Source organism: Enhydra lutris, unplaced genomic scaffold, assembly GCF_002288905.1.
Source record: "Enhydra lutris kenyoni isolate GAN:26980312 unplaced genomic scaffold, ASM228890v2 scaffoldscaffold8, whole genome shotgun sequence".
NCBI lineage: Eukaryota > Metazoa > Chordata > Mammalia > Carnivora > Mustelidae > Enhydra > Enhydra lutris.
The window spans coordinates 13,554,780-13,578,262 of record NW_019154092.1 but is presented as its reverse complement, the minus strand read 5'-3'; the positions used below and the strand labels follow the sequence as shown (position 1 = coordinate 13,578,262).

Below are 23,483 nucleotides of genomic sequence, written 5' to 3'. Positions count from 1 at the left end.
ACCCCCAAGATGTATTTTTACTTAGTGAGTGCCTGTAATGTGCTACTTACTGTTCTGGGCTTTGGGATACTTCAGTAAACAAAACAATCCCCTAAATTTTGTCTTCACAGAATTTAGTATGCAAAATAAGCAGTAAACAAAAAAAAGTATGTTTTATGTCAGAGATAATAAATGCAGTAGTAAAAGTAAAGTAAAGCAAGAGAAGAGAATGCTGTAGGTGGAAAAAGAATGATGAAATCTTAAATGACCAGAGAAGGCATTACTGAGATGGTGGTAAGTGAAGACTCAAGAGAGCTAAGGGAGAAAGCAATGAAAACATTAGAAGAAAGATCACTGAAATCAAAAGGAACAGCAAACACAAAGATGTTGAAGAGGAAAAATACCTCCTTCAAGAAACAGCCTGATCAATATGGCTGAGCAATTAGTGAAAGTTCATTCAGTCTGATGTTTTGGGGGCTTAGAGGCATTTGGCTTTCACTGAGTTGAGACACCATTGGACGGTGTTGAGCAGAACAATGATATGATCTAATCTCTATTTTAGAAGGATGAGTCTATGGCTGTGGAAACTAGAATTTAGGGGGACATGGAAGTAAGGAGACCAGTTAGAAGGCTACTGCAAAATCCAGGCCTGATACCTATACTAGGATAGTAGCAGTAGGGGTGGTGGGACATAATCAGATTGACATGTTTTGAAGGACTTAATCAATAGGTCTGGCTAACTGCTGTTCTAGACCCTGGAGATGGTTTGATTAAAAGATTGGATGAGAGTTAGGAAAGAAAAAGAGGTGACAAAGATGAGTAAAATATTTTTGGCCTGAGCAACTTAAAGGATGAAATTGCCATTAACCTAGATGGAGAAAATGTCAGGAAGAGCAGGTTTTACAGGTAAGGTTAGAAGATCAATTTGGGAGTCTGAAATTTTAGATGCCTAGTAAACCTCCTTGTGGAGATGTCAAGTGACTATATCCTAAGTCTAGAATCCAGAGCAGAGAGAGGTCTTGGCCAAGATTCATACTTGAGATTAATCAGTACCTCAGTAGTATTTTAAGCCATGAAAATGAATGAGATCAGTTAGGGAAGGAGTATTGACAGAAAAAAGAGGCAAACACTAAATCTTGAATTACTCTGAGGAATTGGGGAAATTAGGAGGAATTGGCAAAGGAAACTGAAGAGTAGCCATAAGGAATGTGCCACAAGGAACCAGGAAAACCAGGAGAGTGAGGCATCCTAGAAAGAAGAGGAAAAGTGTTTCAAAGGTGAGGGAGTGATCACCTTGTCAAATCTGTTTGAAAACTGAGAATTGTCCACGATGACATGGATGACAAGGTCATTTGGTGACCTTGATAAGCACATGGTCGGTGAAGTGCTTGGGGAAAAAAGCCTTATTAAAGAGGGCTTAAGAGGGGCGCCTGGGTGGCTCAGTGGGTTGAAGCCTCTGCCTTCGGCTCGGGTCATGATCCCAGGGTCCTGGGATCAAGCCCCGCATCAGGTTCTCTGCTCAGTGGGGAGCCTGCTTCCTCCCCTCTCTCTGCCTGCCTCTCTGCCTGCTTGCGATCTCTGTCAAATAAATAAATAAAATCTTAAAAAAAATAAAAAAAATAAAGAGGGCTTAAGAGAGAATTGGAGCTAGGTGACTCTTTTAAGGAGTTTTATAAAGGTCAACAAAGAAATAGGACAATAGCTGGAGAAGGAAAGTACACCAGGAAGAGGGTTTTCTGTTGTTATTGTTTTTGTTTGTAATATATTAATTTTCTATCGCTACTGTAACAAATTACCACAAATCTAGTGGTTTAAGACAATATAATTTAGTTATCTTACACTTCTATCATTAAAACTGCACCTTGGATCTCACTAGGCTAAAATGAAGGTGTCAGCAAGACTATGTTCCCTTCTAAAGGCTCTAGGGGAGAATCTGTTTTCTTGCTTTTCCAGCTATGATGTCACTCACATTGACATCTTCCTCTTTTAAGGTCAGCTCATTAGCAACCTTAATTTCATCTGCAACCTTAATTCCCCTTTGCCATGTAACCTAACATATTCACAGGTTCTGGGGATTAGGACATGGACATCTTTGGGGAACCACGTTTCTGTCTGCTACATATTGGATATATTACTGCATACCTATTGATGGGAATAATCCAAAAGAGAGAAAGAGAGAAAACTTGGTGATGCAGGAGAAGATAGAATCACTGGAGTAACAGGAGTTAGCAAATGGAAGAACTGGTTTCCATAGGAGCAAGGAGGGTACTTCCCCTATTTAACAGAAGAAAAGGGAGAAGACAACATATGGGGACAGATGCTGGTCAGTAGGTAGATGCAGTGGTGACAGCTTATGGGAGTGTCTGTTTTTTCTCAGTGACTTAGAAATAAGGTCCTCAATGGAGAGCAAGGATGGGAGAAAAGGTATTGGAGGTACTAGGAAACAAAAGTTATAAAACTGACATCTAAGAGAGCAGGAGCATCGAGGTAATATCAAGGGCCCACTTGAGGTCTTTGGTCATTACTTAAATTGTGACCAATCAGCTTGTTTTCCTCCAGATGAGTAGACAAAGCATTGGTGTATTAGTTAGGGTAGAATAACTACTCTACAAACTCCAAATTTCAGTGCCTTAACACAACTAAAGTTGATATTTCTCTGAGAAATTTATATGGACTGTTTCGCCTAATGCCCACAGTGGATGACAAAAGTAGATGCTATCATTATGCTCTTTTTCAGATTAGAAAACTAAAGGATTGACTGAAGTAAACCTAAGCCATAATTTTTGCTTTAAGTATTGGCTTTATTTGGGAGTATTTAATAAAAAATCTGCTTCACAAGATTAACTCAGCAAATATAAGTTGGTTACTATACTCATTCATTAACAAATTATTATTAGTATCATTAGGCTATATATTTCAAAACAGTTTGTGATATTGTATTTGTCTTTTAATCACTAGAGAAGCATTTCTTTAATTATCAGGGTCAGGTAAATTATTTTCTAGATAAATCTTATTTCTTCTCCTGGTTTGGTTTATTCATATTCTCTTTTCTTGAATCTTCTTTAGCATTTTAATTTTTCTAAGGATTTATCTTTTTTCCAAATTTATTAGTATGGGAATAATAACTTTTCCCAAATATTCTTTTTTAAAGATTTATGTATTTATTTGAGAGAGAGAAAAAAGAGCACATGCAAGCAGGGGGAGGGGCAAAGGGAGACAGACAGGTAGAGCGAATTCTCAAGCAGGCTCCCTGCTGATCTCGGAGCTCAATGATCATGGGGTTCAATCCCTGGACCCCGAGATCATGACCTGAGCCTAAACCAAGAGTCAGCAGCTTAACCAACTGAGCCAAACAGGCACCTCACCCCCCAAATATTCTTAATTCAATTCCACACTATTTCATTTATCTTGTATACCATTCCTGAATTTTAAAATAATTGCAATTAATTTTTAAAGGAATTCTTTAGGTAGAAATTTCTATACCCTTTTAATACACTTATTTGTAGTTTTGGAGCTTTAAAACTAATTTCCATAAAGATTAATTTAAAGGTCTTAACTTCATTTAAAAGAAAGGAGCTCCTCCTACTGTTTTCCTGGATTAATGCTAATTTGTTACATCCTAGTTTGTGTAGAAAGGATTAGAATTCCATTTATGTAGGCAAAACCAGAATGTAAGCCATGTCTCTCACCATTCAAAATTTTCTTACATGCAATAAAAATTTAAGCGATCACTAGGAAATTACCAACTTCGGCAGTAAATGCTAAAGGTTAATTCAGCCATGCTTCCTGTTGTTTAGGTAAGGAGTTTCCCTTCTTGAACCAAAGAGAGCACAGAATTGTAAAATAAAATGTGGGCTTTGGGTTAGGCCATTTACCAGTTATGTACATTTGAACAAATAACCAGTTACCAAATATTTACTGGCATTCATGGATAATTAGGCACTATCCTAGAAGATAGGAATACATGAATAAGAAATTCTGGCCCCAGTCCTCCCTTCTGTCCTATTCCCTGACAAGCACAGAGACCAGAGTTATAATCCTGGTTCTCATATTGTCCTTTGGGTAACACTGGCAAATCATTAAAGTATTTGAGCTTAGTTTTCTAATCTGTGAAATGGAGGTAATAATACCTACCTCACAGGGTTGTTGTAAGAACTAAATGATAAAAATACTTTGGTAGAATACCTAGCACATAATAGTTATGTACTAATGTGAACTCCTTTTCTTTCTCCCTTTGGATTTCTCTGGTCTCACAAAAAAGCCTCACCTCAAGGCAAGAGCAATAGTGTCCTTTTAAGAATTATAGTACCCCATAAGAATCAAATACTATATACTCTGAGTTCCTGAAACATTAATGCAAGGTTTTCTCAACCTCAGCACTACTCATTATGGGCCAAATAATGCTCTGCTGTGGGGGGCCATCCTGTACGTTGTGGAATGTCTAGCAGTATTCTTGGCCTCTCTGCACAAGATGCCAGTAGCAGCTCCCTGGCTGTGAAAATCAAAAATGTCTCCAGACATTGCCAAATATTCCCTTATGGAAAAAAGTTGCCCCTGGTTGAAAACCTCTGCATTAGTGGATCATAAACTCACATGTGGTGGGTCTTAAGGAGCATTTTTTTTTTTTAAGATTTTATTTATTTATTTGACAGACAGAGATCACAAGTAGGCAGAGAAGCAGACAGATAGAGAGAGGTGGAAGCAGGCTCCCTGCAGAGCACAGAGCCCGATGTGGGGCTTGATCCCAGGACACTAGGACCATGACCTGAGCCGAAGGCAGAGGCTTTAACCCACTGAGCCACCCAGGTGCCCCTTAAGGAGCATTTTTTAAAGTTAAATGACATAAAATTGACACAGAATAGAAAACATCATAGGTACTCAAATAATGCTTAGTGATATAAATCTCTCTCTCTCTTTTTAAAGATTTTATTTGTTTATTTGAGAGAGAGAGCACAAGCAGGGGGAGTGGCAGAGGGAGAGGGAGTAGCAGGCTTCCCACTAAGCAGGGAACCCGATGCAGGGCTCGATCTCAGGACCCTGAGATCATGACCTGAACCAAACAGAGACACTTAATCAACTGAGCCCACCCAGATGCCAGTGATACAAATTTCTTACACTGAGTTTCAATCAAAAGTTTGAAAGCCACTGTTCTGTACTTAAGACTTCTCACATCAACTATCTCTTTTAATCAGAAAATTCTATAAAACTGGCAGGACAGATGTTATTCCCATTTTACAAATCAGAAAATTGGGGCTCAGAGCAGCCGAGGGACCCACCCTCAGTGTTACCCAGTAGGCTAAAGGAAAGATATGAAGAACCCAAGTCTCTAAACTTCTAGTTGTAAGGTAAAAAGGAGATTGTTACCTAAGGGCAAAGGTTTCCTGTGTGGTTCAGACCAGAGACATCATGGAGTCATAGGTCTTTGGCAGTGGGTCCAATCATTAAAACTAGGTATCAGTACACTAGATGGAAATTTGAAAAACATTTTATTAAGATTTTTATTTTCCACACTGGCTTGTTAACCTTTATATATCCAGAGTTACTTATGGAATGAATAAATGAATGAATGAACACCGACCACACCATTCCTGTTCATCTTCAATCAGCCAGTTCTACTGATCACCTTCAGACAATCAATCATGCTCCTCCATTTGCTTGGAATCTCTCCTTTCCTTTCCCACTGATTTTTTTTTTTAACTTTTACTTTTTCTTTTTTTTTCTTTTTTATTTTTTTAAGTAAGCTCTATGCTCAACATGGGGCTGGAACTCTTAACCCCAGATCAAGACTCACATGCTCTGGAGACTGAGCCAGCCAGGTGCCCTTCCCCATTGACTTTTTAATAGTCCTTTAGGGGCCACCTTCCACAAATCCCCAGACAGGTTTATTTCCTTCTTTGTGTTCCTTCTAAAGGCCTGACTTAATTGCACTGCAATGATCTGTTTTACAACTGTTCCCTGATACTCCCTGTGCATTTGCAACCCTTTCTGCTCCCTCTCCCTCCATCCCAGAGGTAGCAACTATGCCCTAGTTCAAATAGCATAAACCATAATACCTACCACACTGCTTGGAAATGCATTTGCTGTGTAATACCTGTTGACTGAGTGGAAAGAAAGAAGACAAACCAAGCATATCTGACAATATAGAAGCAAAGAATGCTGCTGCTTTTTAAAGATCTTTTATTTATTTATTTGTCAGAGAGAGAGAGGGAGAGAGAGCGAGCACAGGCAGACAGAATGGCAGGCAGAGGCAGAGGGAGAAGCAGGCTCCCTGACGAGCAAGGAGCCCGATGTGGGACTCGATCCCAGGACGCTGGGATCATGACCTGAGCCGAAGGCAGCTGCTTAACCAACTGAGCCACCCAGGCGTCCCAGCTGCTGCTTTTTGAACTGAGAACACTAAACTACCCATTTCATTGTGGGTTAAAGATAAGGACAGCACTTGTAAGGCTCCTGCTCTCAGTGGTGGCAGGCCACCACTCTGTGGAGGTGTGAGTACACTGCAGGGTGCTCACACTGCTGCCCAAGTCAAACTCCAAAACCAAACTGCAGCTCCCTACTACCAAGCCATCTGGAGTTGGCCTTGTCACTGTGTAAGTCTTGGGCCCTAAGCTATCTAGCTATCTAGTTCTGCGTCCCCACACAGTAAGATTAACGTAGGACCCCAGTTAAATAGATGGCTTCACAGGACTTGCTCTAGAAGATTCTGAATCATTAGGTTGGAGGTAAGGCACCAGTATTTTGTATTCTTAACCAGCACAACAAGTTATTCTTATTATCAAGGCAGTGCAGAAAACTAATCATCACTGTGTCAGTCACACTATAGAATTAGGACATTTATTTTTCAGTGATTTTACCTCAATGTTAACTTTGAAATATGCCATTGGTTAACAGATAAAATGTTCCTGGGGTCCTCGAACCTATAGTTAATTAATATTTAGAATATATTATTCAGCAGCTTTTACCTTCCTTTTCAGCAGGGTGATTCAAGTGAGAGGCAAGAGCCATAGGCCACCCCAAGTCTGAACTGTTCTCGCCACATGAGCCAAACTAGGCCCTGGAACTTAATTAGTGCTGAGATGATCTCAGCGTTACCGGATCCAATTCACTCCTGTCATAGATGAGCTCAGAAGAGCTGAGGTGACCAGCACCACAGTCTTCCTCACCAGACTTGGACGGAAAAGGACAGAACTGGGGAGGGCTTTCCTTTATTAAGATGCATTGTTAGAAGCTGTCCAAAGAAAGGAGAGCTGAGAAAGAAAGAGGCCCGACTTTTTACTCCTATTTTCACCAAGCCACTGGTCTGCATCACAGTGAGAAGTAGGGGCAAGATTCAGTTAGCTCTTGCCGGTCACCGGTCTTCCTTCCTGGTCAGATCCAGTCTTTCCTTGTTAACCGGGGCTCGGGTGTGAAAAATACCAGCCCACGTTTTTGAAGAGGGAGGAATTCTTCATCATTCGTGACCTCATGAAATCCGTCTGGGCCAAAAAAAGACAGTGACCGCTTGGCTGAGGGCCCTGGGGACTTCCGAAGGTTTGCTCCAGTGTAGGAGGGGTGGGACTCTTCAAAAGACAGCATAGTAGGCAGAGATTAAACCTCCCACCCGAAAGCCTCACAGGCGGAGAGGCAGACCAAGAGCGAGGCCCGCGCGCACGCGCACGACCCGCCCGCCCGCGGCCGGGGCCGTAGTTCCGGAGCCGCGCGGGGGCGGGTCAGGTGGGCCGCGCAGCCCTCTCTGCGATGTCCCTAAAAGGACTTGGGCTAACGGGCCCCGCCCCTGGCCGTGCTCTGGAATGTGCCGGGAGGCCGACCTACAGGACAGGCTCACCCATTTGCCAACAGGAAAGGGGGAAAGAAAAGCTTACCTTGTAAGAGGAGGTGTAAAAAGACAGAAACTCGGTCGAACCATTACACGAACCACTACAGAATACTTGTGTTCGGAGTTTCCCGCTTTATACTCCTTCCCGTGCACTCATTCAAAACTGCACCCTTCCAGAACACTGCGAACTCCCCCCACCCGTCCCCTTTCTATTAAGTCTAGCCCACTCTGTCGGCCGACAATGGTGACTGAGCTCCCTTCCGGTTTGCTGAGCGAAGGCCGGAAGTATTGGTTTTAGGGGGTCTGGGAGTAGAAGAGTGTTGATAGCAGCAGCCAGGGCAGCCGAGGGGGTTACCCAAGTGCTCGGATTCTCGCGGCTGTGCAGGGTGAGTAGTGCTCGCGATCCGGCGCGTGAGACCCATCCCGGCGACCCATTTTCGCGGGGCGGCTGGGTGGGCAGCGGCTTGGCGGCGGGCAGCCAGCGCCAGGAGCGCACCTGGGCAGGTGTACTGGCGGGTTCCCTGGTTCCGGGCTCATCGGCGAACTCCGGGATCGAAGTCACGCCCGGAAATACCGAGGCGCGAACTTTGTCCCTTTGCCCAAACTTGGAGCTCGGCAAGTGTGACTTAGCTCGCTGGCGCCGCGATCTCCAGCGACAGCCGGGCCTGCGAAACCCGAGTCCTGCGGCGCTGACTCCAGCACTAAGTTTAGTTTCTAACGTAAACTTGCCCGATTCAAGAGAGTTTGCGCAAAATCCGAAGCCCATTGTTCCCCACGCTGCAGCTGTTGTTGCAGCTGTGTAGCTACGTTTAGTAGGAATAACCAACTCAAATTAGCAATTTCCTCAGCTCAGCATCCACTTCTATGATTAGAACTTTTCTTAAATGATATTTTACAAAGGGGTTAGGGGTGTAGTTTGCAGCTTGAGAAAACTCCAAAATGCAACACCAAATTCCTTTTGGATGGAGACTTTGGGTTATGTCAGTTTACCGAAATATTTCCTTTTACAGTAGTTGAGTAGGTATATGAAAGAATTTATTTCTAAACAGAACTTGGGAACAGAAATAAGGATTCAGTTGAGATTTTAAGCTAAATGCAAAATGTTTTATATCTGAAGACGAAAGGAGAGAGTATTTCTTAAAATACCTACTGTTTGTTTTATGTTTTGGAAGGCTTTTGGTAAAACTTAACCAGAAAAGCTTTCCATTTTCAAGAGTGAGGCTTTACTGGCAAGTTAACCCTGAAAACTTAATTGCCATTGTCAAACGCTAAGAACTTTGGGTGTGGCAGTCTGAGATCTAATCCTACCTTCAACCGGAAGTTTGCGTAGGAAGTGAAAACTTGGTTCATTTGGAAAGGAAGCACCAGCCTGAAAATGTATTTTTTTAAAACTGCGGTTGGCTCCAAAAAATCACATGCTTAGCTTGAGGATAAAGTACATTGATTAAATGAAACAGGAGATTTGGTCTGGATACTACATGCTATCACGCTAGGAAGTGTTTTTGTTTGTTTTGTTTTGTTTTTCTTTAAGTAGGCTCCAGGCCCAGTGTGGAACCCCTCCAGGGCTTGAACTCAAGACCCTGAGATTGAGACCTGAGCTGAAATCAAGAGTCAGACACTTAATTGACTGAGCCACCCAGGTGCGCCACTAGGAAGTGTTTTCTAAGATGGGCGTTTTTCCTTGAAGAATGTATATTTTCCTAGAATACGATCAGTTTGAGTGTCTGTTCTGTAGGAAAAAAACCTCTAGATTATTTTACATTTAATAGCACTTCATAAATGTTACATTCTAGGATTATAACTAGAGTAATCTTAATATTAGTATGGATCAATACCAATTTATAAATGAAACCATAGTATGTAGAGAGGCTGAAAAATCTTCCGGTTGCCCTTGATGTGTCGGAAAAGCCTCTTCTACCACTTAATCTATTGTAACATCTTCCTTATGTGATTTTTATTCCTCCTTTTGTCATAACCCTGAATTGAGTCTCTTCCTATTTGATCAAACTAAAACACACACACACACACACACACACACACACACACACACACACACACAAAAATACATTGTTCCGACACTTACCTCTCCTGATTTAAAACAAGGTTAGGGGCACCTGGGTGGCCCAGTGAGTTAAGCCTCTGCCTTGGGCTCAGGTCACTATCCCAGGGTCCTGGGATCAAGCCCCACATTGGGCTCTCTGCTCAGCGAGGAGCCTGCTTCCCCCTCTCTCTGCCTGCCCCTCTGCCTACTTGTGATCTCTCTCTCTGTCAAATAAATAAAATCTTAAAGAAAAATAAATAAAACAAGATTATACTCCTGTAAATCTGTAAACTGAATCTTCTTGACCACCACTGACTGTTTCATTCACTTTCTTGTGCATCTGAAATCCTTTCATATTTCATAGACACCTGTACTGAAAGTTTCCCTGCTTTAAAGTTTCATACAACAAATATGTCTTCACGCCAGAGCTCTTTCATTAAGTGCTTCAAAAATAGACTCCAGGCTCTTACTTAGAATGAGAATACTCTTAACTTGAAAATCTCAGATGCCTACATCTTCCCGTCCTATATAAAGAATACTTACATTGATGCATGAAGTATTTTCAGTGTTTCTTACCTTAACTTTCTAAACTTCTGTGGGAGTTGTGCATTTGCTGAAGGCTTGTTACATGAGGAGGGTTAGTCTCACTCGTTTGAGGAAAGTAAAAGTGGATAACGAACTAGTATCATACCGAAGGGAAGACAGTGATAATATCATAAGTGAACTGCTCTTTGGGATTATAGCACTGTCACTTATTTGGGTCCCTCTACGTCAGTGTTTATTCCACCCATATATTTTTTTTTTAAGATTTTATTTATTCGAGATAGAGCAAGTGAGCAAGAAAGAGAGTACATGCGTGTACATGAGGGGTGTGGGGAGAGGCACAGAGGGAGAGGGAGAAGCAGGCTCCCCACTGAGCAGGGAACCCTACGTGGGACTCAGTCCCAGGACCCGGGATCATGACCTGAGCCGAAGACAGATGCTTAACTAGCTTAGCCACCCAGGCACCCTTCCACCCATACTTTTAGTTTGGTAGGGGAAAAAACCCCACACTTCCCTTTAGAGCAACTTACTGTGAAGCTGAACTGCCTATTGCTGGAAGGCTCCTGGTTTCTGTGGAAGATAAACTAATATACAAGAACACAGTCTCCTTGGGAAAAAAAAAAAGGCCCAGGTAGTAACTTGCCTAATATTATACTACCAGTTTTGGTAGAATTAACTCCCTTAATTTGTTAGAATTAAAACTATTATCTGAATCTCTTAATTCTAAGGATGTCTTGCAGCTCCTAAATGGTACACGGTTTTTCAAGGTCTTTCCCCACTTCCTCAATCTTTTAGAAAAAAGATCTTTCTCAGCTTACAGTATTTGATAATCATTTACCACCTTTATTTTTCATTATTGTCACACATTATTTTAACTTAAGAGTCCTGTTTCAGGAATGAAAACTGTGATTCATATCATAAGTTTAACCAATCATTTAATTTCTTTAGAGTTGCTTCCCCAACTAGATTTCAAGCTTCTTGAAGATAGGACACTTCCTTACATTTCTTAATTCTTAATTCTTAAGTAGTATTTAACACTATTGGTACTTGATGTACACTGATGTAATTAAATGATCATATTAAAGACTGATGATTAAGTATTGATTGAGCTAAAGAAAAGTTCTTTGTGAGACACTGTCAGTGCTGACCAAAAAAACCCAAAAAACGTTATAATTTTTACAAACTATTTTACAATGAAATACAGATTTAAATAACGTATGATTAAAAGAAAGACTATTGGGGGCGCCTGGGTGGCTCAGAGGGTTAAGCCCCTCCTTTCAGCTCGGGTCATGATCCCAGGGTCCTGGGATCGAGCCCCTGCATCGGGCCCTTTGCTCCACATGGAGCCTGTTTCCCTTCCTCTCTCTCTCTGCTGCCTCTCTGCCTACTTGTGATCTCTGTCTGTCAAGTAAATAAATAAAATCTTTAAAAAAAGAAAAATAAAATAAATAAAAGAAAGACTAATGGGAAATACTTTAAAATTAAAATAAATATATATAACTTTATAGTGCAAACTAAGTGTTTTTAAAAGGTACCTAGAGGATGCCCACCAGATTTAATATTACGAGGTTTTATAGTTTAAAAAAATCTGCCAACCATTTGACCTATAATTCTCATCAGTTTCTTTGTTCTTAAAATAACTGGCATTCCTGCCTCATGAAGGGAAGACAGTGTTGTCAAAACAGACTATTTTTAAAGACATGCTTTGGTTTGCAAAGACATGGCATGCCTAAAATACTAAAAAGGTGGACTGGTAAATCTGTGTCACTCATTGGGTCTCAGCCACTCGCCCAAGTCCTTGAATACAGTTAAGAGATGGAGGAATAATATGCACTGTAATTCTTTGTAGTTTTTGCAAGTACATTTAGAATAGAGGGAAAAATTACAGCCCTATGTAGTTTAGATAATAATGGTATTTACTACCCCCAAAAGGTGTTGCAGAATAATAAGCATTCAAGAATGGTGCAGATAAATTATGACAGGCAGCCTCCCAAATTGTGATTAAAGAAACCTTGTTAATTGGGGAGGAGTGTATATCATAACTTCTGTGTTGGGTAGGGTATATCTTACCAACAACCGCATTCCAGTATATCACCGAGTGCTCTGTTGGACAGCCTGGAATTTGTGACTCTCCTTTGTGGAATTTCCTACTAAAATCTGAGAACAGATTTAGCTTTAAAAAAAAAATCTGAAGCAGAGCTTTTCTAATTATTTCTATAATTGAATTTAGTCTGGGTGATGTGGTATAATCAAAAAAGAATGTAAGAAATAACTTTAAGCTCATAGGAACCATTGTATTCTGAGGTCACTTTGCAGTGCTGAGATCTAGGTAGTACTTCATTCTTTGCAGTCCACAGATTTATTTTTAGAGCAAGGGCATAGTGTTTTGCTACATCATAGCTAAATGTTGTTTTCAGAACGTAAGCTTTAAAATTGTCCTAGTCAGAAAGTGAAATCAGGAGTGCCTATTTTAGGCCTGCTTGGAAGAATATAACTCAATACAGTGGCCTAGTCTTGCTGGTAGAGGTTTTGCAGACTACCATCGCCACCCCAGCTCTGAAGGATGGTACGGTAAAATTTTGTTATCTGATAGCTATATGGCTTTTCACTCCAAGCGAATTTTTATAGTCTTTTAAAGATTGAGTGTTGAAAGGAAAATTGCCTTTTCAATTTTAGGTATTATTAGGCTTTTTTTTTTTTTTTTTTTTTTAATTTTTAACTTAAATTTTACGGGGATAAATTTGGATTGGAGAACAAAGTTTGTTTCCATAGCTCTTAAAATACTTTCTAAAACTTCTTTAAAAGAACTAAATAGCTTTAAAAACTGTTGTGCTATGATTTTTGTCTAGAGAATGTAGTCACCTCAAGTGATTTAGCTTGGCTCTGTGCAAGAAATTGGTTTGGATAGAGTGGAAATAAATTATAGGTGAATTCATAGTTTTTTGTACTTTTCAGTTAGCTTTTCAACAAATACATTTTTAAAACTACTTGGATTCCAGAAGGGAGGGTACAGTTAAAATTGTTAGTTGCAAGTGGACGAATGCTATTTGACAGTGGAGATTAAGAGATGAAGACCTATTCCATCAGTTAGTCTTCCTTCATACTTTTCTGTCCATCTTAGAGTGGGACACCTAGTTTAGGCTAGGGCTGCAGGATAGACTTGCTGAAGATGAATTAGTATTCCCTCGTACTGCCATAACACTGAAGTATAGAACCAGTTCTGTTTCCCCAGGGTACCTCTATTTTGTTTCTTGTTTTCTCTATTGTTATTAAGCCAGTAGATTTGGTTATCAGTACTTTAGCTATTCAGCAGTATGGGAGACATACAATCTTGTTCATAGGCTCTGAGCTTTGAATTTATGTTGGTTTTAGTCTGGAATTTGAAGTTAGTGACGGGCTGTTGATTAGATGTCATGACTACTAAGGATGAGCAAACTGAAAACATGAGTCTGGTTTTTCTCTTTTTAGTTTGGTTTTTTAAGTAATAGTATTGATTAGTTGAGTGAGATTTTTTTGCTAAGTGGTACTATTCTGCTGAGTAGTTCTTAGGTACATCTCTAAGTAGCTCAGACTTGTCAGGAAGTTTTATTCAGTTTACTTTCTGTTAATCTTTTTTTTTTTTCTTTTTGCATTTCCCTTCCTAATTAGGATTTAAACGCCACCATGTCGAGCAAAAGGGCAAAGACCAAGACCACCAAGAAGCGCCCCCAGCGCGCAACATCCAACGTATTTGCCATGTTTGATCAGTCACAGATTCAGGAATTCAAAGAGGCCTTCAACATGATTGATCAGAACAGAGATGGTTTCATTGACAAGGAAGATTTGCATGATATGCTTGCCTCCTTAGGTAATGATCAGTTTTAATATTAAAGACTAAATAGAATTTCTATAATGCCTGTGAAACCAATCTAATAATGTTGTAGTTTACCAAGACTGAAAGTCTGGAACATTGTTCCCCAAAGTGTGGTCCTTGGACCACCTGCAAATTTCTGGCCAGGCCTCAGGATTGAGCTGGGGGCCAGTGTATTATATGTGTGTGTTGTAAACACTGATATTATGAGAGCAACAGTATTATTCCTCCTAACATCCCAGTGGAATAGCATACAATCTCTAGACTCTTAATACAGGCCTTATTCATTGAGAAGACTTTTCCCCAAAGTTTTACTATTGTGAATACAAACAGCAAAGTGTATAAATGATAATCTCTCATGTCAAAATGTTCAGTATGTTGAATACTTGGTGCATTTTGTGCTGTAATTAAAATTATGACCCTCCTTTTTATTTAGGAAAAAATCCAACTGATGAGTATCTGGATGCCATGATGAATGAGGCTCCTGGGCCCATAAATTTTACCATGTTTCTCACTATGTTTGGTGAAAAGTTAAATGGCACAGATCCGGAAGATGTCATCAGAAATGCTTTCGCTTGCTTTGATGAAGAAGCAACTGGTAAGTCTGAGGTAACCTTTAATTACCAAGTGATTTAATTTTTGGTTGTGGTAACTAAAACATATAATAACTTGAACTATGATCACATAATACCCTCAGGTTTATACCATACCTGTTTTAGGGATAGGCTTTTCCTGTGGCATGTTAATCACTCATTTTACTGCCTCTACCCCTAAATATTTAGTTTACAATTTAATAGGTGTATTTGGAACTTCTCTAGGAAACTTATGTTACCCTTTTACTAGAATAACTCCACAAGGGTTAGTCTCTCTGTAATTGTGTTGAATGAATAACTTTCACCAGAGCAATCTTGGACAAAGTTTGAATTGCTATAGGCCATGACCCCAGTACAGTCCTATATTTGTTTATCAGGTACCTCTCAGCCCTCAGATTGTTTACATCTAGTTATCTAAACTTTTTGCTCTAGAATCATGCTCCCTGGTTTCATATGCTTGTTCTGTATGATAGCTATGTGATTTGGGGCAAGTTACTTAACTCTAAGCCTCTGTTTTTGTAACTACAAAATGGGCAGTAATATTACCTACCTCATAGTTCTTGTATGGATGAAATGAAGAAGTGAGATAATTTATATATGAAGTACTTATCGTACTGCTGGCATAGAATTAACTCTTAAAAAACCCCAAAAGTTAGGGGCGCCTGGGTGGCTCAGTGGGTTAAAGCCTCTGCCTTCAGCTCAGGTCATGATCTCAGGGTCCTGGGATCGAGCCCCGCATCGGGCTCTCTGCTAAGCAGGGAGCCTGCTTCCTCCTCCTCTCTCTCTCCCTGCCTCTCTGCCTACTGTGGTCTCTGTCTGTCAAATAAATAAATAAAATCTTTAAAAAAAAAACAAAACAAAACACAAAAGTTAACTACGTAAATGCTTGATCCTTTTGCAGAAGTGCATATAAGGGACACGTAAAGGAGTGACTCACATTGCATGTTTTTTGAGAAGGGAGGCACACCCTTTGGTTACATATCACTTGAACTATTTTATTTTAGCTTATTTTATTTTAGAGAGGGAGAGGGAGAAAGAGGGGTGGTGGGGAAGGCAAAGGGAGAGGGAGAGAGAAAATCTCAAGCAGGCTTCATGCCTAGTGCGGAGCTGGATGTGGGACCCGATCCCATGACCCCGAGATCATGACCTGAGCCAGAATCAAGAGGTGGACTCTTAACCGAGTCACCCAGGCGCCCCTACTTGAACTATCTGAAATAGTCCAAGTGGCATGGTCTCCACACAGTATGGCCTCATCAGGTCTATTCAGGTATACCATCCTTGACTATTCTATCATCTTCGCAACTTCCAAGCTCTTCTATGCATTGTTGTCCTAACTTCTCTCCACCGTTGCTTCTTCTGTGCCTTCCTCATACCACCTTCTCTTCCCTCTTAAAACTCAAATTCTTTTTTTTTTTTTTTAAAGATTTTATTTATTTATTTTACAGAGAGAGATCACAAGTAGACAGAGAGGCAGGCAGAGAGAGAGAGAGGGAAGCAGGCTCCCCGCTGAGCAGAGAGCCCGATGCGGGACTCAATCCCAGGACCCCGAGATCATGACCCGTTAAAACTCAAATTCTTAACAGTTACACCTGGAAAGGATTGGGTGTGGGGAGGGAAAGGCAGAGGAAACTTACTTTTTTTCCTCCTAAAGGCACTTCTGTATTGATTGAGTTTTTGACTGTGAGCAGTTGCTACTTTTTTAATGGAAGGGAATAAAGCCATAAAAGAGTAAAATGTCTTAACCTATTCAAACTCATCTCAGTGATCACATTCTTTATAGAGTCTTACTTATGTTTTTATACTGTTTTCTCCTGGTCCCAAGAAAACTTGAAGCCTCTCCTTTCGTTTCACATCTGAAGTATTTTATTATCTCTCTTCCTGACCTTCTATTTTAGTTGTGTACTTAATCCCAATCATCACAGTCTCCCCACACTCAGAGCAATGGCTCTGTGTCTTCAACAGTGCTAGGTTCCCATCTTTGTAACCCCTTTTAGCACCTACCTCACCTCCTCACACATAGTTGACGATAGGTTTATGTGATGGTTGAATGAATGGTTGGAGATGATTTATTTCTACAAACTACAAGTCTAACATTTGAGAAACATTTTTAAATGTAGAATGGAATTAGCAAAAACCCTGTAAGTTTAGAGTTTCTTTTGCGAATGGACCTTCTACTTAAAACTCATTTTATAGGAATATATTGTCAATGTTTTAGCTTAATTTCACATACAAGAATATTACCAGAGTTTTCTTTTTACGTTACGGATTTCAAAAATCTCTGTGCTTGGTCATTTGTCAACTTTGTGTTAGTACATTAGCGGTTTTCCATCATGATGGGAATTACCTGGGAAGCCTTTTAAAAATATCAATGCCGTGGGGTGCCTGGCTGGAAAAGTGTGCAACTCTTGATCTCTGGTTCATGAGTTTGAGCCCCATGGGTATAGAGATTACTTAAAAATAAAATCTTTAAAATCTTTAAAAAAAAAAAAAAATCAATTCCAGATAATAAATCAAGAGTGGCATCTGGACTTTTTTTTTTTTTTTTAAGCTCCCTAGGTGATTTAGATGTATAATCCAATCTTATGAGAATCTTGATATTACAAATCCAGAGTAAAAAGCACATCTTTTGACTCAGCATTCCACCTCCCCAAATCCTAGCCCAGTGTCTGCGACAGTTAATGCTCAGATATATACTCAGATGTTTTTACACACCCAGGCCAGGCCGTATTTGTTATAAAGTTTAAATTAGATTTGTAAAAAAGAAAAAAACATTAAAAATCTCTTTGTACATATTAAAAAAAAACCAACAACCTACAGTCAGAGATAAAGTGAAATGCCTGTAGTAACATAACTTGTTAAAACTATCTGTTAAAACTGGCTGGCTCAGTCAGTAGAGCATGTGACTCTTCATCTCAGGGTGTAAGTTAGAGCCCCACCCGGGATGTAGAGATTACTTAAAAATAAAATCTTGAATACAAAAAATTGGACCTCAAGACTCAGTATTCTTTCTACTGAAGCACTTTATTGATGTTTATGATAATGGTATTCAGTGTTACTTGCTTACAGAATAAGTGTGGCCAGGGGTGCCCCACATTGGCCATAGAGCTTACTTTAAGAAAAGAGAAAAAAAAAAAAAAGACTAACTGTAAACATTCATGCTACTTTAAGGAACCCTGAGGCTTAGATTCCTCAATATTGTACTTTATTGTTGTTTAGGTGTAGGTTTAGGCCCTATTACGAAGATTGGGGACAGAAGTTGATAGAGCAGAGCAGGATTATAGAGCTAGGCAGCTGTCTGCTGAGGCTGGCTTAAGCATGTGAAGAGCCCATATTTCCTATATTTGCATGTTTGTAGTTCTTAACATGAACTATACACTTGCTCAAGTGTAGATGTTCCTTGTAATCCTTGGAGTAGTATGTATTCTGATCCCCAGTTCTTTCTTCTTTAGGCACCATCCAGGAAGATTACCTGAGAGAGCTGCTGACAACCATGGGAGATAGGTTTACAGACGAGGAGGTGGATGAGCTGTACAGAGAAGCGCCTATCGACAAAAAGGGAAATTTCAATTATATTGAGTTCACACGCATCCTTAAACATGGAGCAAAAGACAAAGATGACTGAAAAGAACTTCAGATTCCAGCCAAACGTTCCTTGTTGCCACTTTGGGTATTTCTGAGACTTTCTCTTAGAGTCTGTTGCATGCCCTGAGCTTTGCAGCTTTTGCCTTTCTTGTTGTATTTATTCTCAGCCATTTTGGGCACATGCATCTCTATAATCAGACTGGAAATGGGATTTTTTATGATTTTCAGAATAGAAAAAGGGCAATTTAACTTACCAGCCCCCTCCCAAAATAACTGCAGTCTACACAGAGTCAGTATATTTTTTCAGAGAAAGTTATTCAGTCAATTTTTTCTGAACCAAATTAAACTTTATGATAAAAACTTACTTGTTTAAAACTTATTTACCAAAATCGGCTTTTGTTAGTTGCATCTTCTAAGGAAGGGTAAATGAGACAAATCCTAGAAAATGATATGGTTGTTAGACCTCTCCATTATTCCTTCCAGTTTCCCTAACAATCCTCTCTCTACTATATATTCCTCCCCCTCCCAAAGAAATCCAGTTTTAACTGCCTTAATCGGGGTTCCTGTACTTTGTCTTTCAGTTTTAAAAATAATTTTCTATAGAATTTGCATAGACATGCTAGCTTTGGTAGCTTTAAACCCTAAAATTTAACATACCTGTCAACATCCCTCCTTATCTGTTGTAAGCTTTTGTGCATTACTTGATGTCATTTAAAATTAGACCAGGCCACTGAGTGTAATTTTAATTTGTCCTAATTTTTAAACTATTTTAGGCCCAAAAGTTTCTATGGAATGTTTCTTACCAAGAAGATTTTTTTGTATTGTATTTCAAAATGTTGGAAATACAATCCAGTATTTTTTATTGCATGTAGTTTCTTTTTTAATACAACGGTCCCTCTTGAAATACCATGTTTGTTTATGCAGAGAGTCACCATGAGGCCATGTATGAATTTTGGACATTCCTGACCTGCCCACAATCAAAACAGCTGAAGCTACATGCCTGGGAAAGTGAGATCATTATTTCAGCCCTAAAAATAACTTCTGCTATTTGCAGAAATGCAGGACTGTTTCAAAGTTAATCAGGAAGTGATAGAGTTTCATTTGCTTTAGGCTTCAAAAATCTAACTTTCAAATATTCATGAATTTAAAAAGACCTTGAAATGTTGCAAGAAAAAGCTGGCTGAGAAGGGCTGATGGCCTACAAAAATGAGTAATTGACAATTACTCTAACAACTTTATGTTTTATGCTACTATTAATAAGACTATCCTCAGACAAAGCCATTACCTCATTCAATAAACAATTACTGAATGCCTTCAAGGCAGCAGACCTTTGCATTCAACAGGATAGGTGAGCTAGATCCTTTAATCTGGTGCAGCCAACTTTATAGAGCAGAAGTAGAAAGACCAGTAATAAGACTGCTTCTGCACCCTTCAAGATTAGAATCTTAGCACCTCCCTTAACTTGTTGCCTTTTATGTGTTTCTGAATTTCATTCAGTGAGTTAAGCAAAATATATTTTTCCTAGGCTCATAGCCATGATGCTAAAATCTTGTTTGTTGAATTGAATTTCCATTTCAACTGAAAACATGTGTCACTTAGGTTTTTAATAAATTTCCAAATAACATTGTTTCCACTACAGAAACAATGTGGTCTCATCTACTAAAATGTGCTCTTGCAGTATCCCCTTCATTTCAAATAACTGCTCAAAGAATCAGCTTCCATTAGGAATAGTGAATGGTCTCCATGCATGAAATAAGTCTCCTAATATGGTAACAGCATTCTCTAACACAGTAACTAGGTTTTACTTAAGTAAAGATAATTGCCAAGAAAAGACTAAAGCATCTAACTCCACCATGGATTTGACTAAAAAACCAGTCTCCATGAAGAAAGTCCTACATTCCAAAGTTCTCATGAAACCAGCCTACTGCGGTAGCGTCCCTTATTCACCTGCTTATGATTATATTATCACTGGACTCCAGGGTCCAAGTTTAAGTCAGTCAAGGAGCGTAGAACTCAAGAGCAGGAAGTGATGAGTGCTACTGGAGGGAAAAGGGAGAAAGCCAAACCATATGAGACTAGTAAAATCATATTCTGAAAAGGAAAGGCAATCATTTCATAAGTATGAAGGAAAAAAGGACACAAGAGATGTAACACCTAGGTTAGGGATGTGCAGAAGAGTTGTAAGAAAGATCAGACAGATGATAAAAGGGCTTGAAGAGGTAGAGCCACAAAAACAGTATTGTGGAAATCAAGTGAATCCTTTTAAGAGTGAGGTTCAATCAGCAGTGTTAAATCATAGACAAGCTGAGTATATAGTAAAATTTAAATGGGGCCACGAGATTTGACAAGTCATTGGTCACCTTTGCTAGCTCTGTTAGGTAGAGGTGGTTGTTTTGTTTTGTTTCTTTGTTCTTTTAATACTTTATTTATCTGAGAGGCAGACCATAAGCAGGGGAGGGGCAGAGGGAGTGGGAGAAACAGGTTCCTGCTGAGCTGGGAGCCCAATGCAGGGCTCAATCCCAGGACCCTGAGATCATGACCTGAGCCGAAAGCAAATGCTTAACTGACTGAGCCACCCAGGTGCCCCAAGGTAGAGTTTTGAATGCAGGATCCATAGTGCAGCATGAAATGGCAGACAGTGCCTAGGTTTAGGGATCAAGCCAATCTGCATTTTAATCCCATTTTTTCTACATGGCTTCATAACCTTAAATAAATTAAATTCCCTGGACCCCTATTTGTAAAATGGAAGAAATGCTATTGGTTCATAATAGGAACATAATCTATTAATATATAAAGTAGCACTTTTTGTGACTAAGAGCAATATGGGACCAGACTTGATTGAGTGAATTTCACCTGTTAGTTCATGCTAGCTTTGTATCCTTGGGCAGGTCATTCTTCAGTTTCATCACCTATATAACAGGGATGATAACCTCCCAAGTGTGCTGTGAAAATGAGAAACACTAAATCTAAATGATTTGGCACACGGCAGGTATTCAAAAAGTTATTCTTGTTCTGTTTACCAACTGAGGGTCTGAAGCATGGCAATGAAGAGAAGCTTAAATAAACGGCAAGATCGAAGGGCTCATCTTTAGAGATTCAAACCTGTCTTTAGACGGAGGAGGTGTAGAGGAAACAATCAGTGGCACAAAAATGAATCATATCCAGGAGACAGGAAGGAATAGAACCTAGATCACATGTTGTAGGATTATCCTTTGAGAGAAATAAAAATCGATACTCCTCCCCCTTAAAAGAGGGAAGGGTAGGTGATGGGAGTTTAATGGTAGTTGGAATAAAAGGCTGAGGTTAGGAGAAAGGTCCATAGTTGTTTGATACTAAATTAGCTCAAACTAGAATTTTATTATACTAAAGGGTTATAATCAGAATTGAATGAGAGTATATTAAAAAGCCTATTAGTTTCCTGGTACTAACTAGATGATCAAATAATTCACTTCAGATTTCCTGGGTAGATTCAGTATGTAGACTTGTATCTTTCTACATCTTCCTTAAGTATACAATTTCTTGATTTCCCTGAAACATGGCTTTTTATTGTCCTTGAAGGCATTGCCAGAACTCACCACATGGAAGAAATGCCGTTTTCCCAATCCTACTTCTCCCATTTCCACTTGCTCTTGACTGTCCAAGTCCCTGTATCCTTTTACCCTAGATTCTATCTCCCTACTCAAATAATGTCATAACGTCTCTTATTTATCCACATACATTTTATGGTTGTAATGAATATACAATTTGTTTTTTAGTTTAATACGTCTTAACTTACTTTTCATATTTTGGCAAAGCCACCGTTTTTATTTTTAACCATTCTTTTCAATGACCACAATTATCTTTGACAAGGATATGCTTTAATTAGCCATTACCTAAATGCTAGATATTAAGATATTCAGCTTTTCATTAATAAGTATTACATTTTTCTTTTGAATCTAGAAAACAGTATACCCTAGAATTATGGTTTAGAACAGGGCTCTCCGGTAGAAATTTGTGATGATAGAAATCCCCTCTGTACTTTCCAATAAGGACACTAGCCACATGTGACTATTGAGCACATAAAATATATCTAATAAAACTGAGGAATAGAGTTTTTAATTTCAATTTAAATAGTCACATGTAGTTAATGACTATTATACTGAAAAGCACAGTTCTATAAAGAAATACGGAGATCAAAGTCAAAGTGCAGTCAGGGTCTTAATTAAGGTGGCCAAGATGAGGGCTATGGGATGGTAACAGATCTCTTGAAGAACTCTACGACATAGACCTAAGGAAGCCAAAATCTTTTGATTCCGAGTAGAATTTAAAAATTACACTATTGAACCAAAGAGCAGACTGAAGCCAAGGGAAAGGAAATATTTTAGAACCAGGTGTGACTTCATAAATTGCTTTTCAAATTATGAGAAAAATGCATTCTGTAATGATCTGGACCACAACATCAGCATCCCCAAGGTGCTTATTAGAAATGTAAATTAAGGCCCCAGCCTCCTCCTAGTACATTTGACTCTCTGGGGTTGGGGCTCAAGAATCTTACAAAGCCCTTCAGGTTTTGCTTACAGTGCTGTTTAAGAACTACTATAGAATACTGAATCCATCGCTCCTACTATCTAGGAATTTCTCATCAAAGACTTCTAGAATATAAAAGGCATTTTTATTCCTCTCCCCCCAACATCTGTCACACTTTCAGTCACAGTGCTCAATAAAGGTTTGGTATTAAGTTGACTTACTCTCCATTACCCAGATAGTGCTATTCATCTCTTATTCCAAGTGAGGCAACTGAAGGTTATGGGCACAAACACTATTTATTTATTTATTTATTTTTAAAGATTTATTTATTTATTTATTTGACAGAGAGAGAGATCACAAGCAGTCAGAGAGGCAGGCAGAGAGAGAGGAGGAAGCAGGCTCCCTGCTGAGCAGAGAGCCCGATGCGGGGCTCGATCCCAGGACCCTGAGACCACGACCCAAGCCGAAGGCAGCGGCTTAACCCACTGAGCCACCCAGGCGCCCCCACAAACACTATTTAGAACAAACCTTGAATAACGTAGCTTCGTGGTTTCCTGTTTTGACGAAGAACAT

The 23,483-nt window shown here is 39.6% G+C and overlaps 2 protein-coding genes across 4 annotated transcripts in view; one reads left to right on the top strand and one right to left on the bottom strand.

Annotated features, from left to right (window-relative positions):
* LOC111142541 (myomesin 1) overlaps positions 1–7,892 on the bottom strand; it is a 153,958-nt gene extending 146,066 nt beyond the window's left edge. Inside the window, exon 1 of the mRNA XM_022495800.1 lies at positions 7,842–7,892. The gene's annotated coding sequence lies outside the window, so the exon portion shown is untranslated. The remainder of the gene's footprint in view (positions 1–7,841) is intronic.
* Positions 7,893–7,928: 36 nt separating this feature from the next.
* On the top strand, positions 7,929–18,768 carry LOC111142542 (myosin regulatory light polypeptide 9). Of its 3 annotated transcripts, none has more exons than XM_022495801.1 (4): positions 7,929–8,181; positions 14,028–14,226; positions 14,666–14,827; positions 18,272–18,768. In XM_022495801.1, the coding sequence occupies exons 2-4, from the start codon at positions 14,043–14,045 to the stop codon at positions 18,442–18,444; spliced, it is 519 nt and encodes a 172-aa protein (XP_022351509.1). In that variant the 5' UTR covers positions 7,929–8,181; positions 14,028–14,042; the 3' UTR covers positions 18,445–18,768. The 3 variants fall into 3 exon arrangements, with proteins under 3 accessions (XP_022351509.1, XP_022351510.1, XP_022351511.1); XM_022495802.1 differs by lacking the exon at positions 7,929–8,181 and adding an exon at positions 9,407–9,435; XM_022495803.1 differs by lacking the exon at positions 7,929–8,181 and adding an exon at positions 12,896–12,945.
* Positions 18,769–23,483: the final 4,715 nt, after the last annotated feature.